This window comes from Vigna unguiculata, chromosome 5 (genome assembly GCF_037176805.1).
Source record: "Vigna unguiculata cultivar grain cowpea cultivar isolate G323 ecotype 2 chromosome 5, ASM3717680v1, whole genome shotgun sequence".
NCBI classification, from domain to species: Eukaryota; Viridiplantae; Streptophyta; class Magnoliopsida; order Fabales; family Fabaceae; genus Vigna; species Vigna unguiculata.
Genome location: NC_140796.1, coordinates 4,717,943 through 4,738,250, shown reverse-complemented (window position 1 = coordinate 4,738,250; position 20,308 = coordinate 4,717,943). Strand labels below are relative to the sequence as shown.

General features: G+C 31.5%; 4 protein-coding genes across 4 annotated transcripts; 2 read left to right on the top strand and 2 right to left on the bottom strand.

The window, feature by feature from the left end:
- Window positions 1–4,824: 4,824 nt before the first annotated feature.
- On the bottom strand, window positions 4,825–7,314 carry LOC114185298 (uncharacterized). Its single transcript, XM_028072952.2, has 2 exons — window positions 6,707–7,314; window positions 4,825–5,156 (listed from the first exon to the last, which is right to left on the bottom strand). Exons 1-2 carry the CDS (start codon window positions 7,151–7,153, stop codon window positions 5,115–5,117), a joined length of 489 nt encoding a protein of 162 aa, XP_027928753.1. The 5' UTR covers window positions 7,154–7,314; the 3' UTR covers window positions 4,825–5,114.
- A 1,777-nt stretch (window positions 7,315–9,091) lies between these two features.
- CAC1 (chloroplastic acetylcoenzyme A carboxylase 1) lies at window positions 9,092–13,170 on the bottom strand. Its single transcript, XM_028072951.2, has 7 exons — window positions 12,888–13,170; window positions 12,643–12,690; window positions 12,036–12,184; window positions 11,613–11,913; window positions 11,458–11,529; window positions 9,509–9,574; window positions 9,092–9,413 (listed from the first exon to the last, which is right to left on the bottom strand). Exons 1-7 carry the CDS (start codon window positions 12,993–12,995, stop codon window positions 9,390–9,392), a joined length of 768 nt encoding a protein of 255 aa, XP_027928752.1. The 5' UTR covers window positions 12,996–13,170; the 3' UTR covers window positions 9,092–9,389.
- Window positions 13,171–15,292: 2,122 nt separating this feature from the next.
- Window positions 15,293–18,336, top strand: PTAC4 (plastid transcriptionally active 4). Its single transcript, XM_028070726.2, has 11 exons — window positions 15,293–15,448; window positions 15,731–15,855; window positions 15,981–16,091; window positions 16,275–16,339; window positions 16,454–16,535; window positions 16,933–17,007; window positions 17,186–17,256; window positions 17,348–17,430; window positions 17,550–17,614; window positions 17,764–17,838; window positions 18,060–18,336. The coding sequence occupies exons 1-11, from the start codon at window positions 15,346–15,348 to the stop codon at window positions 18,123–18,125; spliced, it is 921 nt and encodes a 306-aa protein (XP_027926527.2). The 5' UTR covers window positions 15,293–15,345; the 3' UTR covers window positions 18,126–18,336.
- A 361-nt stretch (window positions 18,337–18,697) lies between these two features.
- TIC20-II (chloroplast import component Tic20-II) lies at window positions 18,698–19,496 on the top strand. Its single transcript, XM_028070727.1, has one exon. It carries the CDS (start codon window positions 18,748–18,750, stop codon window positions 19,342–19,344), a length of 597 nt encoding a protein of 198 aa, XP_027926528.1. The 5' UTR covers window positions 18,698–18,747; the 3' UTR covers window positions 19,345–19,496.
- Window positions 19,497–20,308: the final 812 nt, after the last annotated feature.

Here is a 20,308-nt window from a genome sequence, read left to right as displayed (position 1 = left end):
TATTAACATGTCAAGTTTAATTTTAGATCAAATTATTTACTCGTCATGTCACTGAATTAAGAAAATTATTTTCATTTATTTTTACAATTTAAAAATTAAAATAAATCAAAATTTAAAACAAGAATAATTAACGAGCTCATGTTTAAATTAACAAGAATATTACTATATTTGCATTCCCCATTAAAATAGCAATTTTCAACCATTATCCTCTGGACAATAATGAATGTAACCTTCCTTTTGTCTTTTTTAAACTTAACATAGAAACATTCATCATTTACTAAAAAAAATGAACACAACCAGGAATATTTATCTTACAAAAGATGTGAATGTTCTTTCAAGATTTTATTTTAGGTTTTTGGTTGGTATAAAAGTAAGTTAATTAGTTAATGTAGTGTTTGCCAATAAACTAAGTAAGATGAGTTAACATCTCTCTAGAAGATGTAAATATCATTCTATTAAAAACAGTGTTACTTATTATATATACTCAAGAGATAAGTGCAATTTTTCCAATATTTTATTTATAATATTTGTATATAAAATGGAAATCTATTCCCTCTCACAATAATCATGAGTATATATTTTTCCATATCATTTACTAAACAAGTATAAAATAATGTCTAAGTGGATCATGAGAAAAAGTAAAAGAAAACATGTTTAAGATCCGAGAAGAGGACAAAGATTACTTCAAACTCAGATAAAAAAGCTTGAAACAAAAAATTAAAGGGATTAGTTATATTATTAGCTATAGTTATAAAAGATAATTAAAATGGAGATTAAAATCATAAAATCTAAGATTTTATATTATAGTTAGGCGTTAGATTCTACGTAGAATCGACTTACAAAATCATATAAATTTACATCTTTTTTTCTTCTTTGTTGCAATATTTTTTCACCTTCTTAAATAAATGAATTTACTCTAAATTAAACTTAACCCCAAAAAGTAAAAAAAAAATTATTTTTACTAGTCATCAATCATCACATCTCATGAAATTAAAACTTAATATAATTGTTGTTAAAATTAATTTCACAAATAAAAATTAATACAAAGATGCAAACATCACACCACCATCCAACTAAAATTAATATAATTACTTTTTTTCAGCCAATAATTTTGGATACACACGAAACATTTGGATCCCTATTTTATATTTAAAATTTGAAAGTTAAATTTGGATTAATTTTTTCTTTCACTAAAAATTAATAATTATTTTACTGATAGAACATGAGTTAATTTGCACTCAAAGTAAAAAAACAAAAAAAAAATTATAACATAGTTCTTTCTCTTCCTCTTTATCGACGTGAAAATATTCATCCATATAGTTATTGTCTCTTAATATCAATGACTCAATTCGTTTTTTTTTCTGTCTTCATCATTTTTATTTCCTTGCTTTCATTTGTGTTTACATGTTCATACATTTATATATTCATTTTATTTACAAAACCATTTTATTTACAAAACCAAATGCAAAAACATATAATTTTTACTTCTAACTCTCCATATTGCTGCTTACAACTCACAAAATATTCATCCTAAAAGTATTTAGATTTGTGTATAATATTATAATTTTACGTATAATTTTATAATTTTGTATAAAATAGTATATAATAATTTCTTTAATAGTCGAAAGGCTACAATATTATAATTTTAAATATAATTTTGTACAAAATAATATATAATAATTTCTTTTTAATAGTTAAATGGTGTATCTCGTAACCCGAGTTTTAGATGGGTAGAAAATAGGAAGGAGATTTTAGTTTTTTTTTAATTTGAATGATTTAGATCAATTAAGTTTAATAAATTGCGTAAGTGAATTTCGTAAATTTAAGTTTGATTAAATAAAAATTAATTTTATTTTTCATAAATGTGTGTTTGGATAATATATAATATAATCTGTAACAATTTTTTAGTTTAGCATGAGCGAATTGTTCAATTACCTTTTACTAAAATTACATACTAAAATTACATAATGTCATCCTAAACATAATATTAATTTTAATTATGATTAAGTTATTGTCCAATAGTGATATTGTTTTCTCAATATATCGTAATAAACAAAGAAGTATTGTTTCCTCACTATATCGTGATCAATAAATAAAAAGTCTAATTTTGAATGATGTATACTGACCCACTTTATTTTTTACCCTTATTTTTAAAGGTTCACCCTAATCAGTTGGGCTTAAAGGCGGGTCCATAGAGTGTCAAAGCTCCTAAAGCAGCCAAGGTCTTTCATTCTGCACTCACTTGTCAAAATTAGTGCTTTCACTCTCACCTTTCCTCTTCACATAAACTCTGCTAGGGCTCAGTACCACCATAGTCAAGCTAGTTCGAACTCATTCCTTCTTCATGTAAGTTATCTCTCATCTTGTACTTCCATTTTCTCTAGCATTGTTGTCTTGGTTCCAACAAAAGTCCCTCTTGGTAACCTTGTTTTCCTTTGTTCTACCATTTTTTTTCCAGCTTAGTAAGTTGGTAACCTTGTTTTCCTTTGTTCTACCATTTTTTCCAGCTTAGTAAGTTGTTCCCAGAACTGTGGTGCTCACTGTTTGGGTATATGAGTTTGTTGGCTAACTCTTTCCAGATAAGGGAAGCTAGCATTTTTTTATGCTTTTATAAATAATGTGTCTGTTTTGGTTCTGTTGGTGCTCTTGATGATCTGATGTGCTTTTGATGGTGTGAAAATAATTTGTGTATTGTTTATGGATGGATTTTTGGCAAGCATGTGAGAGTGTCGAAGCTCCTAAAGCAGCCAAGGTCTTTCATTCTGCACTCACTTGTCAAAATTAGTGCTCTCACTCTCACTTTTCCTCTTCACATAAACTCTGCTAGGGTTCAGTACCACCATAGTCAAGCTAGTTCGAACTCATTCCTTCTTCACGTAAGTTATCTCTCATCTTGTACTTCCATTTTCTCTAGCATTGTTGTCTTGGTTCCAACAAAAGTCCCTCTTGGTAACCTTGTTTTCTTTGTTCTACCATTTTTTCCAGCTTAGTAAGTTGGTAACCTTGTTTTCCTTTGTTCTACCATTTTTTCCAGCTTAGTAAGTTGTTCCCGGAACTGTGGTGCTCACTGTTTGGGTATATGAGTCTGTTGGCTAACTCTTTCCAGATAAGGGAAGCTAGCATTTTTTTATGCTTTTATAAATAATGTGTCTGTTTTGGTTCTGTTGGGTGCTCTTGATGATTTGATGTGCTTTTGATGGTGTGAAAATAATTTGTGTATTGTTTATGGATGGATTTTTGGCAAGCATGTGAGAGCAGGTGAGATTTGTTATGCTCGCCTAAGCGAATTGTTTCTCGCCCAAACTGGAAGTTCTCGCCTAAGCGAGCATGACAGTAACTCGCCCCCTTTAGTTTCGAGTGCTCGCTTGAGCGAGGGTCTCTCGTTTGAGCAAGATGGGCTAGCTTGAGCGAGAACTCAAAGTACTCTCTGTTTTCAATCTTGCTTAAGCGAAAGCTTTTCGCTTGAGCGAGAGACCCACCCCTGTGCGAGAGCTCCTTAGCTTGAGCGAGATTGACAACACAATTGTTTAAATGTTTGTATGCTCTCATGATTGATTTTGTTCACCCTTTTAAAGTATGAAATATGATGCCAACTTTTATACAACGTGCTTGTGTTTTCTTAAATTTTTGTTGTTTGGGATTTTGTGTTTTTACATGTTGAAACAAGTGAAAATTTGTCAGTTTAGCTTAAGCGAGAGATTTTAGCTTGAGCGAGATCAATCTAGCTTAAGCGAGAATTTCTAGCTTAAGCGAGAATTTCTAGCTTAAGCGAGACCAGTCTAGCTTAAGCGAGATCAGTTTAGCTTAAGCAAGAATTGCTGCAGAATTTTAATTCCTTACTTGAACTTGTGGATTGATTCAATTACTTTTAAAAGCATGAATTGGGCGAATGGGTATGAGTAGAATGGTTTATGGTCTGTGATTGATAAATTTAACATGACCTTGACATGTGACTTGTATGAGATGGTTGGTAATCAAAGTGGCATGGTGTCGGTATGAATTACACTTCTATATTCATGGATTGGAAAGGATGATTTGGAATGGATTCAACATGGAACATGTATGAGGATGGATTATAAAGGTTGGCTTGAGATTTATAAGCATGATAAATATTACATGATTGTTTGAATATGATTGGTATGTTGTTAATATGTAATTCCGTGACACTCTAAAGAGTCAGTTGTAACTGTATGATAAATTATCAATTTTTACTTTGTATCTGATATTAAATTATCAATTTTTACTTTGTATCTGATATCGAAGTATGTCTTTGTTTCTTTTAGTTTTATTTCTCGTACTCCCATATTTGTTTCTTCTACCCTATCTGTGTGTGGCATTTCATTTAAATTAAAAATAGTATTTAAATGGGATGTTACATGTACTATAGATCCATTCAAATTAGCATAGATGTATCTTAGTTTTATTTTCTTATTAGTTATTAATCTATAAATATATTTTTAATAACAAAATTCTTACAAATCATTGATTTATTTGATATAATATATATATATATATATATATATAGTTTACCAATTTACTAGATTAAAAATGTTAGAAATTTTTATGTTCAAGGATTATGGTATAGGATGTATTTAATGTGTATGAGTCTAAACAAATAAATTTATTAAAAATATATCTTGAGACGGATGTAAAGCTAATCAAATTGTTTTTGTCCAATATCAGAGGACTGTGTTGGTTATTAGAGGTGGGAATCCAACTAGTGATAATAGGAGAAACACCTGATCATGTTTTATTTTCAAATAGGTGAGTCTAACACAAGACACATAAACAATTATATGCACAAATAAAAGACCAAAACACAGATAATAAAACCTTTATATAATATTAGCTAAACCACTCTAACCCTACATCCTTTGTCTGTCACAGATTTTGAGAACATGCTTCCAGCCATCAAAAATTTTCATCCTTTGTCCCTTCAGACAGGCGATTCATTCAATCAAAACAGAAAAAAAAAAAAAAAAAAAAAATCTCACTGTACAAGATATATATGTATATACATACATATATGTATATATACACATATACATATCAATGAAGACCAAACTTAGTACACAGTAGAGGAACCGATTGATGATGCAATGCTATCTTATCTTCTACCAAGCAGCCCTCAGCACACCTTCACTACCAGCATTAACCTGAAAAAATTCAACACTAAATTATTCACAAAAAAACATATTTCACAAACCTAACACAAACAATCATAAATTAAAAACTTTTATCCGTGTAGATTACCAAATAGAACTTCAGGAGAACAACAGTAACACATAAATGGAAAACATAAATTTTGTATATCCAACTAGCAAGAGCCATAGATGGAAAACAAGAAAAGAACACAATTAGAGAGTTAGAATTTAGGTTGGTGTTGATTTTTTATGCAAATCTTTGTTATGTGAATTATCAAGTGAAACTCTAATTTTAATTGAAAAATAACACTTAAACACATGAAAAATTGCATAATCATAAATGTAAGACGCCCCACAAAAAAGACCATCAATCCACATACCAAGTATGAAAACACCGAAATTTAAATGTAAATTCTTCAGTGTATAGTGAAAATTAAAGTTTCACTTCAATAATCTGTGTTGATTTAATACAAATAATCTTTATTGTGAGTAAATCATCACGCAGAACTCAAATTTTAATTTCAAAAAAATAGCACTAAATACTTAAGAAATGCATCCAATGTTCAATTCGAAAGTCTCTTAAATTTCACGTGTCCAAATAACAAGAATCATAAATGTAGACACCCCCACAAGAAAAGACAATAAATTCCACCTACCCAAATAAGAAAATGACATGATTTATACACAAATTCTTAAATTTGTAGTGTTAGTTTTGATCAGAGAAATTTCACGTCAATAATCTATGATAATTTTTTATGCAAATCTCTCTTAAATTTCAGATACCCAAATAACAAGAATCATATATGTAAAACACTCAACAACAAGGAAAAACCATAAATTGCACTTACACAAACGAAGAAAGAAAGACTCCTGCAAATTCTTACTTCCACCTTCAGTTCCTCTCTTTAAACTCTTGATGTTTAAAATTATTGCATAATCATAATGCTTAAGAAACATTTAGTATCACTCATAAATAGTACATTTAGTCTAAAATATACTTATTTAATATCTACATATTTAATTATTAGTTCAGGTACAACACAAGAAAATACGAGAGCTACCGTAAGAACGAAGTAATAAGAGTTGAAGTTTCAATTTGTTAATTTTTAATGCAAATCTTCATCATATATTATCATGTAGAACTCCAACTTTAATTAAAAAAAAACACAAACAGCAGTAAAAACAAATGCATCTAAGTGTCATTCAACCCGAAAACATCATAAATTTCAGATACCCAGATAACAAGATCATAAATGTAGACACCACACAAGAAAAGACCATAAATTCCCCACACCCAAATAAGAGAAAAAGACAAAACCTACACGCAAATGTTTAACATCCAGGATTAATCCAATCAAATTTAAATTTCATCCAAACAATATCTACCTAGATTTTTAACACCCAAATTACGAACTAGAATCCCAATTTCAATCAAGGATCAACACTAAGAACACAAAGAAACGCATCGAAAGCGTGAGCAACAAGAAAACAAGAAAACCCCAGAAATTTCAGATCCCCAAATGAAAGAAAGGGGTTAGAAGATTGAAGGATGATAAACGAACCTCAGGGTTACAATCAGGAGGGTCTTCAAAAAGGGACAGAGATAACTGCTTATCCGCAACACCGACATCAAAGTGTATAAGACCAGAGGTGGGAACATCCACACGAATGCCCTTAACAGGAAACCACAAAAAAAGTTCTTGCGCCGACATACCGGACAATTTCCCGATCCGACCGAATCCGAGGATACCCTTTATGTTGGAATCGTAGTGCACCTCGTTCTCGAACTTCGCGTTGCAGGGTTCCGGCATCCACACCTCGAATTCCCCACTTGTTCCGTTGAACGAGTACTTCGCAATTCCCTTCGGAAGAAGCCCCACCGGAAGACCCTGCGCCCGAAGCTCGTCGTAAATCGTCGTCGAATTCGAACCCCTCACCGTCGCCGCCGTGGACAGCCACCACCAGGCGGCGATCAACGGCAAAATCCAAACCCCGCCAGCTTTAGCCATCGATGATTTGGATTTTTGTGTGAATCTGTGTTCCTTCTTTCTCTGTTCCCTTTAATAATAAATCAATCAATTTAATTCTCTTTCTTTTTCTACAGAATCGATCGCTTTCGTCCTTTTTATTAGGAAAAACTGAAAAAAAATACTCCAATAACTTTGTTCCTTCTTCTGTGCTTCCGGATTTTATTTTTAAGCAAAATTGCAACAATATTTGTTTCCTTTTTGGTACGTTTCGAGCACTAAACATTGAAAAAAAAAATATTATTTGTTTCTTTTGTTCCCAAGAACAATTATTGTTTCCTTACAAGACTCAAATATTTTGTTAATTAATTATGGAGGTTTTCCAATGCATTTTAATAAGAGAAAATAAAAAGTTATTCTTTTTTCTATTTTTGTAAGTTTCTTCTAGAATTTTTTTTCGTTTACCAGTGTGACAAAAAATAACAAGCTTGAGCTGAATTAGTTGTATAAACTTTATGCATGTAAGATTAATTTTGCGCAAAAATAGTTTCATCGAGTTTTAATTTCATCTTAAAAAATTTATTTGTATTTTTTATTTGAATAAGTCAACTAGTTCATTTAATTAGTGTTAATCAAATTTAGTTGCTATTTACTTTCAGAAATCGTTATTTTTTATTTACCCATGTAATGAAATATTTTAATTTTGTAATGCTTTTTTCCCTTTAAACTACATAAAAATAAAAGTGATATAAAAAATATTACAAATAAAGCAATCAGTAATTGTCTCTATAAAAAAAATTAATAACAAATAAAAAATTAAAGATGATAAAAATATATATTAAAATATAAATTGTTATAAGAAAAAACTAAAAAGTTACCTGCTATAAATTATAACTCCTAAAATAAACTATCTTAAACCCCTTACTAGATACTTTTACATGAATCAAATTAATAACTTGTAAATGAGAAACTAATTTACGAATTAGCCGAATTCGCTCTTTATTTATATATTGTTTTACCTTCTTTTTCTATCAACCCTTTGAACCATCAATTAAATTTATTTCATCTAGAAAGCTTTTAATTTTTCTTAATTCATCTTTTATTTATTTATTTTCTTCATTAAATAATTTCTCTATAATTTGTAATTTCTATTTAATTTCTCTAATAATGATTTTTCTATTAGTCTTTTTAAAAATTCTACACATCACAAGTTCTTCAAATGATCCCTCAGAGGTATCAAATGGGGAAAACATAAACAATAAATAAATATAAGTTAATAATAAAAAACATAAAGACTTACTTACAAAAAACAAAAAATAGAAAACCATGAAATTTTGAGGTACTAAAATCTTCACCAAACCTATTCTATACCAGTTTGCACACATCATCGATTTACCTCACATTTATATAACTTTTATGAGCTTTCAGTGTTTGGTAACTAGACAGAGAAAAAGACATAAAAAGAATACAGAAAAAACAGAAAACACCAGAAGGAAAGCAGGAACATCATCCTAAACATTGATTCCGAAACAACATTGGAATTTAGCATTTTTCAATGTATCACATACGTGATTAACACTACTGTTCCCAAACATCATTCCAAAACTGGGATGAAGGTTAGGTTCAGTATTAAAAGTACTACTTTACATCTCAGCTGCCTTGGACCATTTTCATAACAAAGCCAAAAGGGAAGGGAAAAAATTCTCAACATAATTGTAGTTGATCTTTAAATAAATTTTTCATAAATATTTCTAAAAGAATAAGATAAAATAAATTGAGCTTTTATCATAAGTTGAAAGCTATCATATAATATATATCAATTTTCAGAAAAGTTATATAAAAGAACTTCTGTAAAAATTAAATACATAGATATTGAAATCGATTTAGTTTATAGAAAAAATTTACTTCATTTTACATTTTAATCTTCCTGTTTTAGAAGTAATCATAGAGACATTTATTCAAACAAAAAATACCACCATAGATGAAACGTTCCCCACCCTGCCATATATAAAAAAGAAAAGGAAGACAACTTGAGATGAATATCATACACATTAACTTACCTTAAAAGTTGAAAGAAAGAAAAAATCACTAGAACATAGTGCAAGCATGTAGAAGAAAAATAAGGAATAAATCCATTGTAAACTAGAATTCTTCTTCTCAACTGTGTCATTCCAATTTAGAACAAAATCTTCCTACACTTCCTCTATCTTTAGGGGGATTCATGAGCCTCTCACTTCAACTACCAAACTGAAGATTTTCATCTACAACACTCTGAGCTCTATGGTTCAATCACAAATAGAGGCTGCAAGGAAACAAAACAAATCAAACCTAAATAACACTGAGCATGTAAATTTTAATGGATGAGTTATTAACCAGGAGGTTCTAGAATATACTCACAGTGTCAACGCTTACAGGCTTTGCATCTTCTGCAACGATTTCAACTATGGTTCCTGACTGATCAGCCTGTAAAGTACACAATTTTTTAAGTAAAAAGATAGAAGAGAAAAACCACAGGACCATCAAGACAACAGAAAATTATACAAACCAGACATTTCTCATTGACTTTTGATATGTATCACAGTTACAAACCTCAAATCATCAAATTGAATCCTATAGTACACAATTATGTTTAATGTAAAGTTTGTTCTGTGGAAGTGTCTACCATAACACATCCTTCAATAATTCAATATGTTTTGGCACTTCAATGTTGCATCTAGACAAAAAAAAAGAGAGAGTAAAGAGTAGCTCTTTCGAATTAAAGTACTGAATGTAATGTGCCGATTGATTTCACAAGCTGTTTTCTCCTTGAGTGTGAACTAAGAATAAATTACTAGTAGGATTTTTTCCTTTTTATTATTCTGCTTGGTTAAACTTCATTGCCACAACCAGCAGAAAGTTCAGAATCTAAAAGAAATTCTTTTATTGATGAACCCTAAATCCCAATTGTTGTGCCCATGTGTAATAGCATCCTTGGCTAGGGTAGAAGATACAAGTGAATGATTTCCCTTGATATCCGAGTTTTCAACCTCCCCTCTTTATTTATACACAATATGCTTTATTTCTTCTACTATCTCAGCCTGTCCAACTAAGCTAATTAACTCCTAACTAAATACAGTACCTGTCAGAGATTAGATAAACCACAGCATTAGCTCATTTGAATGCTGTCTGGGAGAGACATCAATGTTTTAAAATGAGACTGAAACGATCAGAGACAAGGATTGGGACAAAAAGGCCAGAAACTGGAGAGCAGTCAAAGGTCATTACAGGGATTGAAGGGAAAAACACAACCACTGAGGTCAACAATGAGAAGGACATCACAAATGTGGAAAGTGGTGTTGCATAGAGTTTGATCAAAATGTAGAAATCGTAATCAATTCGCTGTGGAGAAGAAGGTATTATGGCCAAAACTGATAATCAAAGTCAATGAGGCCACAAGCCGACAATTGGAGGTATTAGGCCTCCGTCTTCACCAATTGGGAAGATAATGGCACCGTGACATCCAAAGAAAATAGAAGATCCTTATCTGTCATATAGTGAGGTCTGAAATCACTGAAGCAGAAGTGGAAGGTAAACCGATATAGATAGACTAAAAGCTAGGTTATCAAAGTGAGATTCAAAATATGAGCTAGAAGACCTACATTACAAAATGTGAATTGAATCTTATTACAAATCACAAGATACATAATCCATAATTAAAAGAACAAAACTTATTCACATAATAAAATCTTCTATCCAAACATCTCCCACCAGGTTGACTGCCTCAAATAGTCCATCCATACATTTTCCTACCAGTGTAATACAGTTCATTCTATAACTTCCCCAGTAAAATTACAGAAAAATATTTGAAAAGTTATATTCATTGACAGGCTTGAAGAGAGATAGGGGAAAGGGCAATCCAAAATCATGACCAAATCACCATTCTGCAACACATTTGAACACTTTTTTCAATTTCCATTGGCTCAATTTACTTCATAAAGAGGTGAAAATAAATTGCATATGTGCTGATAATCTTTATTTTTACATTCCGCTGTTTCATCCATTACTAATCATTAATTGACAAGTGATGAAGATTCATTTTGCAAAAAGGGGATCATATATTTTTGTTGATTGTACTAATTAATGTTTTCTAGTATGCAAATAAGTGTTAATATAATCCTTACATAACAAAAAAGGAAAATGCAAATAAACCTATCCCCATTCTGTGGTACAAGTTCTAAACTCCAGAGATTCAAATTCAACATTTTTACAAAGCAAATAGAAATCATAGGTGCATGACAAATAAGTGATGCAGAATTCACTAATTTAATTAACAGTTGCAAAAGAAAATCTAAAACATTAGAACTTACCTCTATTTCATTCATTAACTTCATTGCCTCGATGATGCATATAACTTGCCCCTTCTTGACTTTGTCTCCAACCTAAAGAAGGAACACCTTGCATCAGGGTGCAAAAAAGCATGATATGCAAATATTAAATTATGCAATAGATAGAATAGAATTACCTTCACAAAGGGAGGTTCAGCAGGTGCAGGACTTCGGTAGAATGTCCCTGCCATAGGTGATTTAAGAGGTGGAAGAGATGATTTGGTTGACTTGGGCGCAGGGGGAGAAGTTGGTGTAGCAGTTCCTGGAGTAGATGTTGGTGCAAAAGGTGGCGGTGACGCTGGCGGTGGAAGGGATGAGTACACCACCGCAGGTTGAGGAGCAGGTTGCAGTTCAGGCATAGCCTCCTTTTTCCTGATTGTTAGTTCAATGTCATACTGCTTCATCTTCAACTCCACAATGTCCCTTGAATCAACAAGCCTGCAGAAGAAAATTGGACAATAAGGTTTCCGAAGCTGATTGCACCACTTTAAACATGCAGTGAAAAGCTTATATAACAGCTATTACTAATAGAAGGAAGCAAGACTGAATTATCTGCTTACTTGACAAGACTGGCAACTTGAGTAATAAACTGAGAAACCGATTCTTGAGTTGCCAAGACTGAAGGTGGTTCAGTTGAAGGCTTTGCAGGTGGTTCCTCATTTGATTTGGCTTTGATAGGAGTAGCATTGGAGGAACTGTCAAGTGCAACCTTGATGAAGCCAAAAACATGAGACCAACATTTATGTCACATGAGTAGATTTTAACAGAATGTATACGTATTTGGAAGAATTTCTCAGAAGTTAAAATAAACTAAGTATCTCTCATATACTTAACTCAGTTAATGCATCTGAACTTTAGTGAAGAAATTAAATTAGAAAACTTCTATAAAAATTCAGTGCACAAGTTGCTTTTATTTACCTCTTCATTCTCTATTCTATAAACAACACCAAGAAGCTTATTCAAACAACAGTAAATGACAATCCCAATCCCACAATTTTCTGATCAATCATTGTAAATACACAATTTCCCATTCCATCTCAGTTACCCTCTTCAACAAATTAACAATTTTCCATCTAAGCTGCCCTCTTCACAGAAATCATATTTTCAGATCAAACACATATAGACAGATACACTACATAGTAATTCAGTAGAGAAAAGATCAATTACCTCATTTAATTGCGCCTTAAACCTTGTGAAGGACACCGAATGTCCAGGCTGCACACAAAATCAGACAGATAAATGAGTAGTCCCAAAACTGAAACAACAAAACAGAAAATATAAGTCCTGCGTTTGCCCTTTTCGCAACATGGAAGAGACACTTTAGTGTCTGATTTGAAACATTGTAAGAAAAAGATAGAGTCTTTTCAATTGTTGAGACCTAAATTAAGTTAGGGGGAGACAGAAATAAGAACCTTGGTGGGAGGAAAACGTAGGTTGTTCGGTTTAGGAGAGAGGCGAAAAGAGTGTGTGAGAGGGAAATTGGTGGCGGCTTTGGTGGCAGGTGGCAACGAGGATGCCATGTTGTGGAAAGAATGAAAGTGAAACAGTGGTGGTGCAGAGAGGTGAGAGAGATGAAAGGAAGAGAAGCAAAGAGTTAAGGGTGAACAGTGACACACGGCGCACACTCACTGGTCTTCTTTAACCTTTCACTGTCACTCTCACTCTCTCTCCCTCTTACGTGCCCTATATCCACAACCAGAAACAAACAACACACTGTGCTTTAAATATGATAATGCTGCTTTTTAATAATGTTTTTTTACTTCTCAAACTTTTGTTGTTCTTTTAATTACTGTACTATTACTGTACTGTAATGTGTCACGGAGTTAAATGGTACGGATATGGATATTACTTTTTTTTCGATTTATCTGATAGATAAATATATGTTCTATATTTGTATTTATATTTTTGTGAATATTTATTATGATCCACATTTTTTTTAATATTTATAGATATAAAATATTTATGGGTATTTTTAAAATAAAAAATTAATATTTTATAACATATTTTAATCATAAATTTAAATAAAAATATAATATATAATGTTCGTAAATTTTAAATAAAGTATAAATAACTTATTTAAATAATGTTAAATGATAATTTATTTTAAAATTAATTGATAATAAATAGATAATTCAAAATCAATGTGATAATGTTTTAATCATGTTTTTTTTTTTTTTTAAGTTAACTTAGAGTATAACAGATACGAGTATTTACGAATACGGATATTATAATATTTGTATTTGTCTCATTAACATGCGAGTATAGAAACATCCTTACTTATAGTCTACAAGTATTCATTTACAATATTCATTTACTATCTATGACGGATTTTATTTGCAAATATCCACGAATACTAATTTTTTTGGCATTCATATAATGTGTATTTATTTTAATTTTTATTCAATTTTTCATTTTTACTTTTGTCCTTAATTAATAATATTATTCGTGTTGAATGTTATTATTTTAGACATACCATTGTCTTTAAGTTTGTACATTATTCACAGTATTGATAATTCCTTTTAGTTTATAAATTGCAATCCTTTATTTTATTAAATATTTAGTTAATATGAAATTAGTGAAATTTTTTAAAATGTTTGCTGGTCTTATAGCATAGTGACAAAATTAGCATAAAGATTAAATATTAAATTAAGGGTTATTATGTTGTATTTTGATGTGTATTTGTTATGGTGATTTATAATTTGAAATAAATCGTTTAATGTCTTATGACTATAACAAGAATAAGGCATGTCAATGTGGTATGATTTTACCATAATCAAATTAAAATTAAAATTGTGTCACTTGGTCATAATACTTATTTATATTAAAATATTGTTACTTTAATACGATTTATTTCGTGTTGTCAACTTTCTTTTAAACTTATAACATATTGACAATTTTAGTGTTAAATCACCTAAATTGGTAATAAAATAAAGATAAAGATGAAAGATAGTTGCTGTATTAAACGTGGTGAAGAAGAATTATTTTAATACCTTCAACGGATTTTTCTTTAACTTTTAAGTTTTTGTAATTTTATTTTATATGTTATTATATATTTCAATATTAAAAATATAATTAAGTGTTTTTATTACAACTTTATATAATATAATATATAAATCTTTAATTTCAATAACTTCTACAATTTTATTCAGTTTCAATATTTTTATTACAATTTTATATAATATATATATATATATATATATATATATATATAATTTCAATAACTATTATAGTTTTATTTAATTTCATTATTTTTACTACAATTTTATATAATAAGTATATTTATATATTATTTGTGTATTGCAGTCGATATGTGTATGTGTATATTATTACTAACCAATGAAAAACACAGTGGACATGTGTATGTGTATTCAAAGTTTTTAATTTTAAAATTAAATATAAATGATTTTTTAAATTTAATAAAAGTATTTTTAATTTATTATATAAATAATTTTGTTATTAAAAATATTTATTTTAGTATAAAAATAATTAATTTAAAAAAACAGTTAAATCTAATAAAATGATTACTTAAAAAGTAAACATGTAAAATAATGATTTTAATTTTATATATATATATATATATATATATATATATATATATATATATATATATAAATCTTTATATATAAATATAGATATTATTATTATTATAATGTATTACTATTACTATTGCAAAGATATTGCTTGTTAATAATTTCATTTATTCTATATTACCAAAATGTAAGTTTATTATTATCTTCATAAATACAATATATATTATTTCTCTCGACAAAATATGTTTTATAAAAGAAAAACCACCCGGTGTGAAGGGTATAAACACTAGAGGCTTCTCTAACAAGATTGTGGTTGGTGCAGAACATAGACCAAAGGAAAATGGCTATGGTTATGAAGACAACGCCAATCACGGTTGCGGGTTTCGTTTCGACAAAATCCTCCACTCTTCCACCCTTCAAATCATCGTTTCTCAGTTACCGCTGTAAGTCTCTACCTTTGTTCTAACCCATGTATGATCACACGCTATATTTTTGTCCTCCACTCGTTTTCTTATTTGATTCTTTGATTCACCAAAAGCTGGCGTAAAAGTTTAAAAGGAAGTAGTTTGCATGTGTTAGAGTGTTTTTGATCTGCAAAAATTTTATTTCACCCGTTTAAGAAAATGTATAAGGAAAAATATGATAGTAGTGAATGTAAAAGTATGATGCATATAGGAAGAAAGAAATGTTTTTTACAACGGAAACTTGATGGGGTTGTATTGCAGCTGGAGCACCGGAAGTTCCTGGTATGAGGGCATCATACCCTCATAGCTTGAAACGTAATTGTCATGGTGGCGGTGCCCTTGGAACTCAAATGAATCTTTACAGCAGGTTTGCTAGAGTTATCAAGGTAACATTGGGTTATACATATCAGATTTTTGTCTGTGTATAGATAAAGTATAGATAGCAACATATGAATTGATCTTTTTGTATTCGCTACTGTTTTTGAATGCTGATGAGGTTGAATTAATGCAGTCTTATGTTAATATCATTATAAGCTTCTTTGAAGATCCCAAGAAGATATTAGAACAAGCTGTGCTGGATATGAACAGTGATTTGATAAAGGTTCGCCAAGCTACAGCACAAGTATGTAATGACTTTTTGTTTACATTTATATTTTGTGTCCCTGGGTGGTTAATTTTTTTATTTCACTTCGGGTTTTGGATTTTACTTTTACTCAATTTGAAAAAGGGAGCACTACTATTGTTTAAGGGTCAGGTTTAGTGAGCTGAATGCTTTCAATAAACATGTGTATTTTATTTTCTTCAGGTTCTCGCATCTCAAAAACAGTTAGAAAGCAAGTACCAATCTGTCCAAAACGCTTCTGATAAATGGTATTCATTTTTCATAATTTTCTTTGGTTTAAAGAACTTCTATATTTTTATGTTGCACTCATCATTCATTGTTTGGTCTTTATTCTCATTCTCTTTCCTTACTAATAATAATAGGTATGGAAAGGCACAACTTGCACTTCGGAAAGGAGATGAGGATCTTGCCTCTGAGGCACTTAAGAGAAGGAAGTCGTATGCCGTATGACATATCTAAAAGCTTTGTTGCAGTTGCGTTTATTCATCATAAATGTGAATAATATGCATCAAGTGTAAATCTTGACTTGTGATATTTGTTCACTTTTACCACATTATTTATGAATTATTGTAACTAGATGAAAAGGAAAGGGCTTTGGACATTGATTTCTGGCTTTTGCATTGTGTATTGTGTGTCTGTTCAGGACTTGTTGGTCATTGTGAATTGAGAAAAGTTATATTGGGTAGGTGGGAGTGTGATATTGATTTCTGCCCTTTGCTTTGTGCTGTGTGTGCAAACTCATTTATTTTGTGTCTGTGTCATTAGCCATTATGAATTGAAATTGAGTTGTGTAGGTATATTGAAGTTGATTTCTGCCATTTGCATCATGTGATATTTACAGGACAATGCAACTTCTTTAAAGACTCAGCTTGATCAGCAAAAGAAAGTTGCTGATGATCTTCTGTCCAAAACACGGGTTAGTTGCCATATTTTACGATAACTTCTTGCTGCCATAAAGTTAATGCTCTTTTGAACAAAGAAACAAGTTTGTCGGACTATTATTACATGTCATTGATAATGTTGAGCTTTTCTACAATCAATTAGCAGTTTTGGTTATTTTGTTGAAGAAATTTGTGTTTTTTGTTTTTCAACAGCTTTTGGAAAGCAAAATTCAGGAAGCAAAGTCAAAGAAAGATACTCTTAAAGCAAGAGCTCAGTCTGCAAAGTTTGTGTTTGGCTCATCTTTTTTCATTATTTAAAAGTCTGCAAAGTTTGTCTATCACCTTTATTCTTCTAATTCTTTTTCTTTTCCTTAGGACTTTAACCGTAGTCAGTGAGATGGTGGGCAATATCAGCACAAGCAGTGCCCTTACAGCTTTTGATAACATGGAAGAAAAGGGTTAGTTTTCTTATTAGTTAAACCCTTTTGAATGCATCATATTGAAGAAATGACTTCCATTTACATAGCATATACAGTTCTTGTACTATTTATTTCAAGCAAAAGTTACATTTTTCCAGTATTAACCATGGAAGCTCAGGCAGATGCATTGAATCAGTTGTTCACTGACAATCTTGAGGGGAAGGTAATAATGATAATACTAATAATGGTTTTTCATTGATCTTATAATAATATACCTATTTCTACAACAATTTTCTTTCACGGTTTTGTGCAACATTTCTAAGGAAAACTATGTTTCTGGTTGAATTATTTCCTCTCTTACACTTTTCACAGTTCGCACTGCTGGAGAACTCTTCTGTCCATGATGATCTTGCAGAGTTAAAGAAAGAATTATTTGCAAGCTCCAAGGTCTTTCTCTATCTATGACTGTTTCACTTTATCTATCTACTAGTTACCAACACAATCTTGGATGTAACATTTTTTATTGATATGAAATTCCATGTTTATATCATTAACACTGAAATTTGTGAGTAAGACATTCAATAAAAAAAAAAAATTATTCAATCGTTTAACCATGTGAGATTAATTTGAATCTATCTGATGTTTCATTTTCTTTTTTGGATTGGCAGAAGCTAGAACTTCCCCCTGGAAGAAATGTTTCCAGTAACAAAGAATTTCCATTCCTTGCGATTTAGAAAGAACTTGATGGCTCGGAAGAGGAGCAAGGGGATACTTACTAGCTTCTAGCTTCTAGCTTCTCCCTTTTCAGCACTTCACTTTTTCTGGAGTAATAATTGCTCTATTTTACCAGTTTTCTTGGAATTTTTTTAGTAACAATTAGTTATAAATGTAAGTTTAGTCTCTAATGATCACTGCTTTAATCAGATCAAGTTTTTCTCTGGTCTTCATTTCTGATTCCTTTAGTTAGAAATTGGAAACATTTGTAAAATGCATGAAACATAGTTTAGAATAAGATTTTTGGAATAAACCTTCTGAGGAAACTTATGGAAAAAAGCTTTTCGAGAAACACATGAAATACATTTTGGAAAGAACGTTTTCGCAAGTTTTTTGGAACAAGTTTTTTTCTCTTTGTTAACATTCTTCCTCTCTTCTTCTTTCTCTGCGACAGAGGCAATGATAAGGGGTAATTTGGTGTTATTATATTGGTGTGGGGTGCAGTTAGTAATAGGCATTTTATTGGGCCAGGGAAGCCCAATCGATGAAAAAAATGAAGTAGATTGAGAGATGAAAAAAAAAAGGCCGAATAAAGGGAAGAGTAGTAGAAGAGAGAGTGGTGGCGGCGTTTCTGTCTGAACAATGGCCACTCTTCCGCTCCTCCGCCCAAGCTGCTTCCTTCCCACTCCAACCCTAAAACCCTCACTTCCCAGACACAAACCCTTTCTCCCTCTCAAACTCAAACCCAAAAACGGCGCCGTCGGGGCGCGCTTGTCGAACACCTCTTCTCCGCCGCCGACGGAGCGCCTCATCTCCATCGCCGCCTACACCCTCCCGTTCTTCAACTCCCTCCAGTACGGCCGTTACCTCCTGGCGCAGTACCCTAAGCTCGCCGTCCTCTTCGATCCCATCGTCCCCTTCCTCGCCTTCTACAGATCCGTCCCCTACGCCTCCTTCGTCGCTTTCTTCGCCCTCTACCTCGGCGTCGTGCGAAACCCTACCTTCCCCCGCTACGTCAGGTTCAACGCCATGCAAGCCGTCACCCTCGACGTTCTCCTCGTTATTCCTCACCTCATCGCGCGAATCTTCTCCCCTGGTCGAGGCCCTCTCATGGTTTGGTCCAGCAACGCCATTTTCGTCTTCAGCATTCTCTGCTTCCTCTACGGCGTCGCTTCCTGTGTCTTGGGACGCACGCCGTATTTGCCCTTTGTCGCCGACGCTGCTTCCAGGCAAATCTGATTTTATTTGGGCTTCTGCAATTGCTTTTCTTTCTGCTTTCTTCCTTGTATTTAATCCCCTGTCGAATCTTTCTGCATTTTTGTATCATAATTCTGCGAACAATTGATTCAATCAACCGACAAGTTAATTAACTCTGTTTGTTCTTTCGCTAATGGATTGCTCCAAATGCAAATGCTGCTACTTCTGGTTTTGCTAAACACTGTACTGATTCACTGTTTATCCATCATCCGATGTTCAACAGCAATTTGGTTCGAAAACAGTCGAGTTAAGTTTGAACCGGATTTGATAGTCTGTTAAGGTTTTTGATTTTTTCTGATTCTAAACAAAGAATTAACCGAAGTTGTAAATTATGAAATACGTGTCGATTTTGCTTATCAAAATTAACCAATGAATTGTATTTTTATCAAGTTCAAATAGTTATATCTTTCTTACACAATCTTAAAAGAAGAAAAACAAAATGTAATTTTTTTTTTTCTGATTGGATTTATTTTTAAAGTTGAGTGGTTTTTCTTTTTCTCTTCAAAATTTTAAGAGACATGTTCCTACGAAGCTGAAAAGCAGATTCATTCTACTAAGATGAACTTAATCCGATACAGATCAAAACAAAATTATGCACCATCATTTTCCAGCAGAAAGCTCGTTTCATGTTCGACTACCGGTAAATCTAACTATTTAATTTGTTAACACAACTTTTAGCTTTCCATGCCCTTCTCGAGACTTTTGTGGTTCCAATTTTATCCTCCGGAAAAGAAAGCGAAAAGTTCATGGAAGAATACTAGTTACACTTTCTTTCAATGATTTAAAACATTGTTAAGTCCATACAATTTGTTAAGTTTCATTTTCACTCTACTTAGATTGTTTTTCTTATCCTTTTAAATAAGTTTATTCCTTTATAATTTCAACATAATTCAATGAGTTATTTCCATCACATCCATCAACATTAAAAGTTCCAATTGTCATTTTT

Excerpts from the sequence above, each read along its gene's own strand:
- LOC114185298 (XM_028072952.2), bottom strand. The coding sequence starts at position 7,153 with ATGGCTAAAGCTGGCGGGGTTTGGATTTTGCCGTTGATCGCCGCCTGG. Across the intron at positions 5,157-6,706 it reads CTCCTGATTGTAACCCTGAG|GTTAATGCTGGTAGTGAAGG; the intron begins GTTCGTTTATCA and ends GAATTTTTTCAG.
- CAC1 (XM_028072951.2), bottom strand. The coding sequence starts at position 12,995 with ATGGCATCCTCGTTGCCACCTGCCACCAAAGCCGCCACCAATTTCCCT. Across the intron at positions 11,914-12,035 it reads CAAGTTGCCAGTCTTGTCAA|GCTTGTTGATTCAAGGGACA; the intron begins GTAAGCAGATAA and ends TTTCTTCTGCAG. Across the intron at positions 11,530-11,612 it reads CTGAACCTCCCTTTGTGAAG|GTTGGAGACAAAGTCAAGAA; the intron begins GTAATTCTATTC and ends TTCCTTCTTTAG.
- PTAC4 (XM_028070726.2), top strand. The coding sequence starts at position 15,346 with ATGGCTATGGTTATGAAGACAACGCCAATCACGGTTGCGGGTTTCGTT. Across the intron at positions 16,340-16,453 it reads CAAAACGCTTCTGATAAATG|GTATGGAAAGGCACAACTTG; the intron begins GTATTCATTTTT and ends TAATAATAATAG. Across the intron at positions 17,615-17,763 it reads CTGACAATCTTGAGGGGAAG|TTCGCACTGCTGGAGAACTC; the intron begins GTAATAATGATA and ends CACTTTTCACAG.
- TIC20-II (XM_028070727.1), top strand. The coding sequence starts at position 18,748 with ATGGCCACTCTTCCGCTCCTCCGCCCAAGCTGCTTCCTTCCCACTCCA.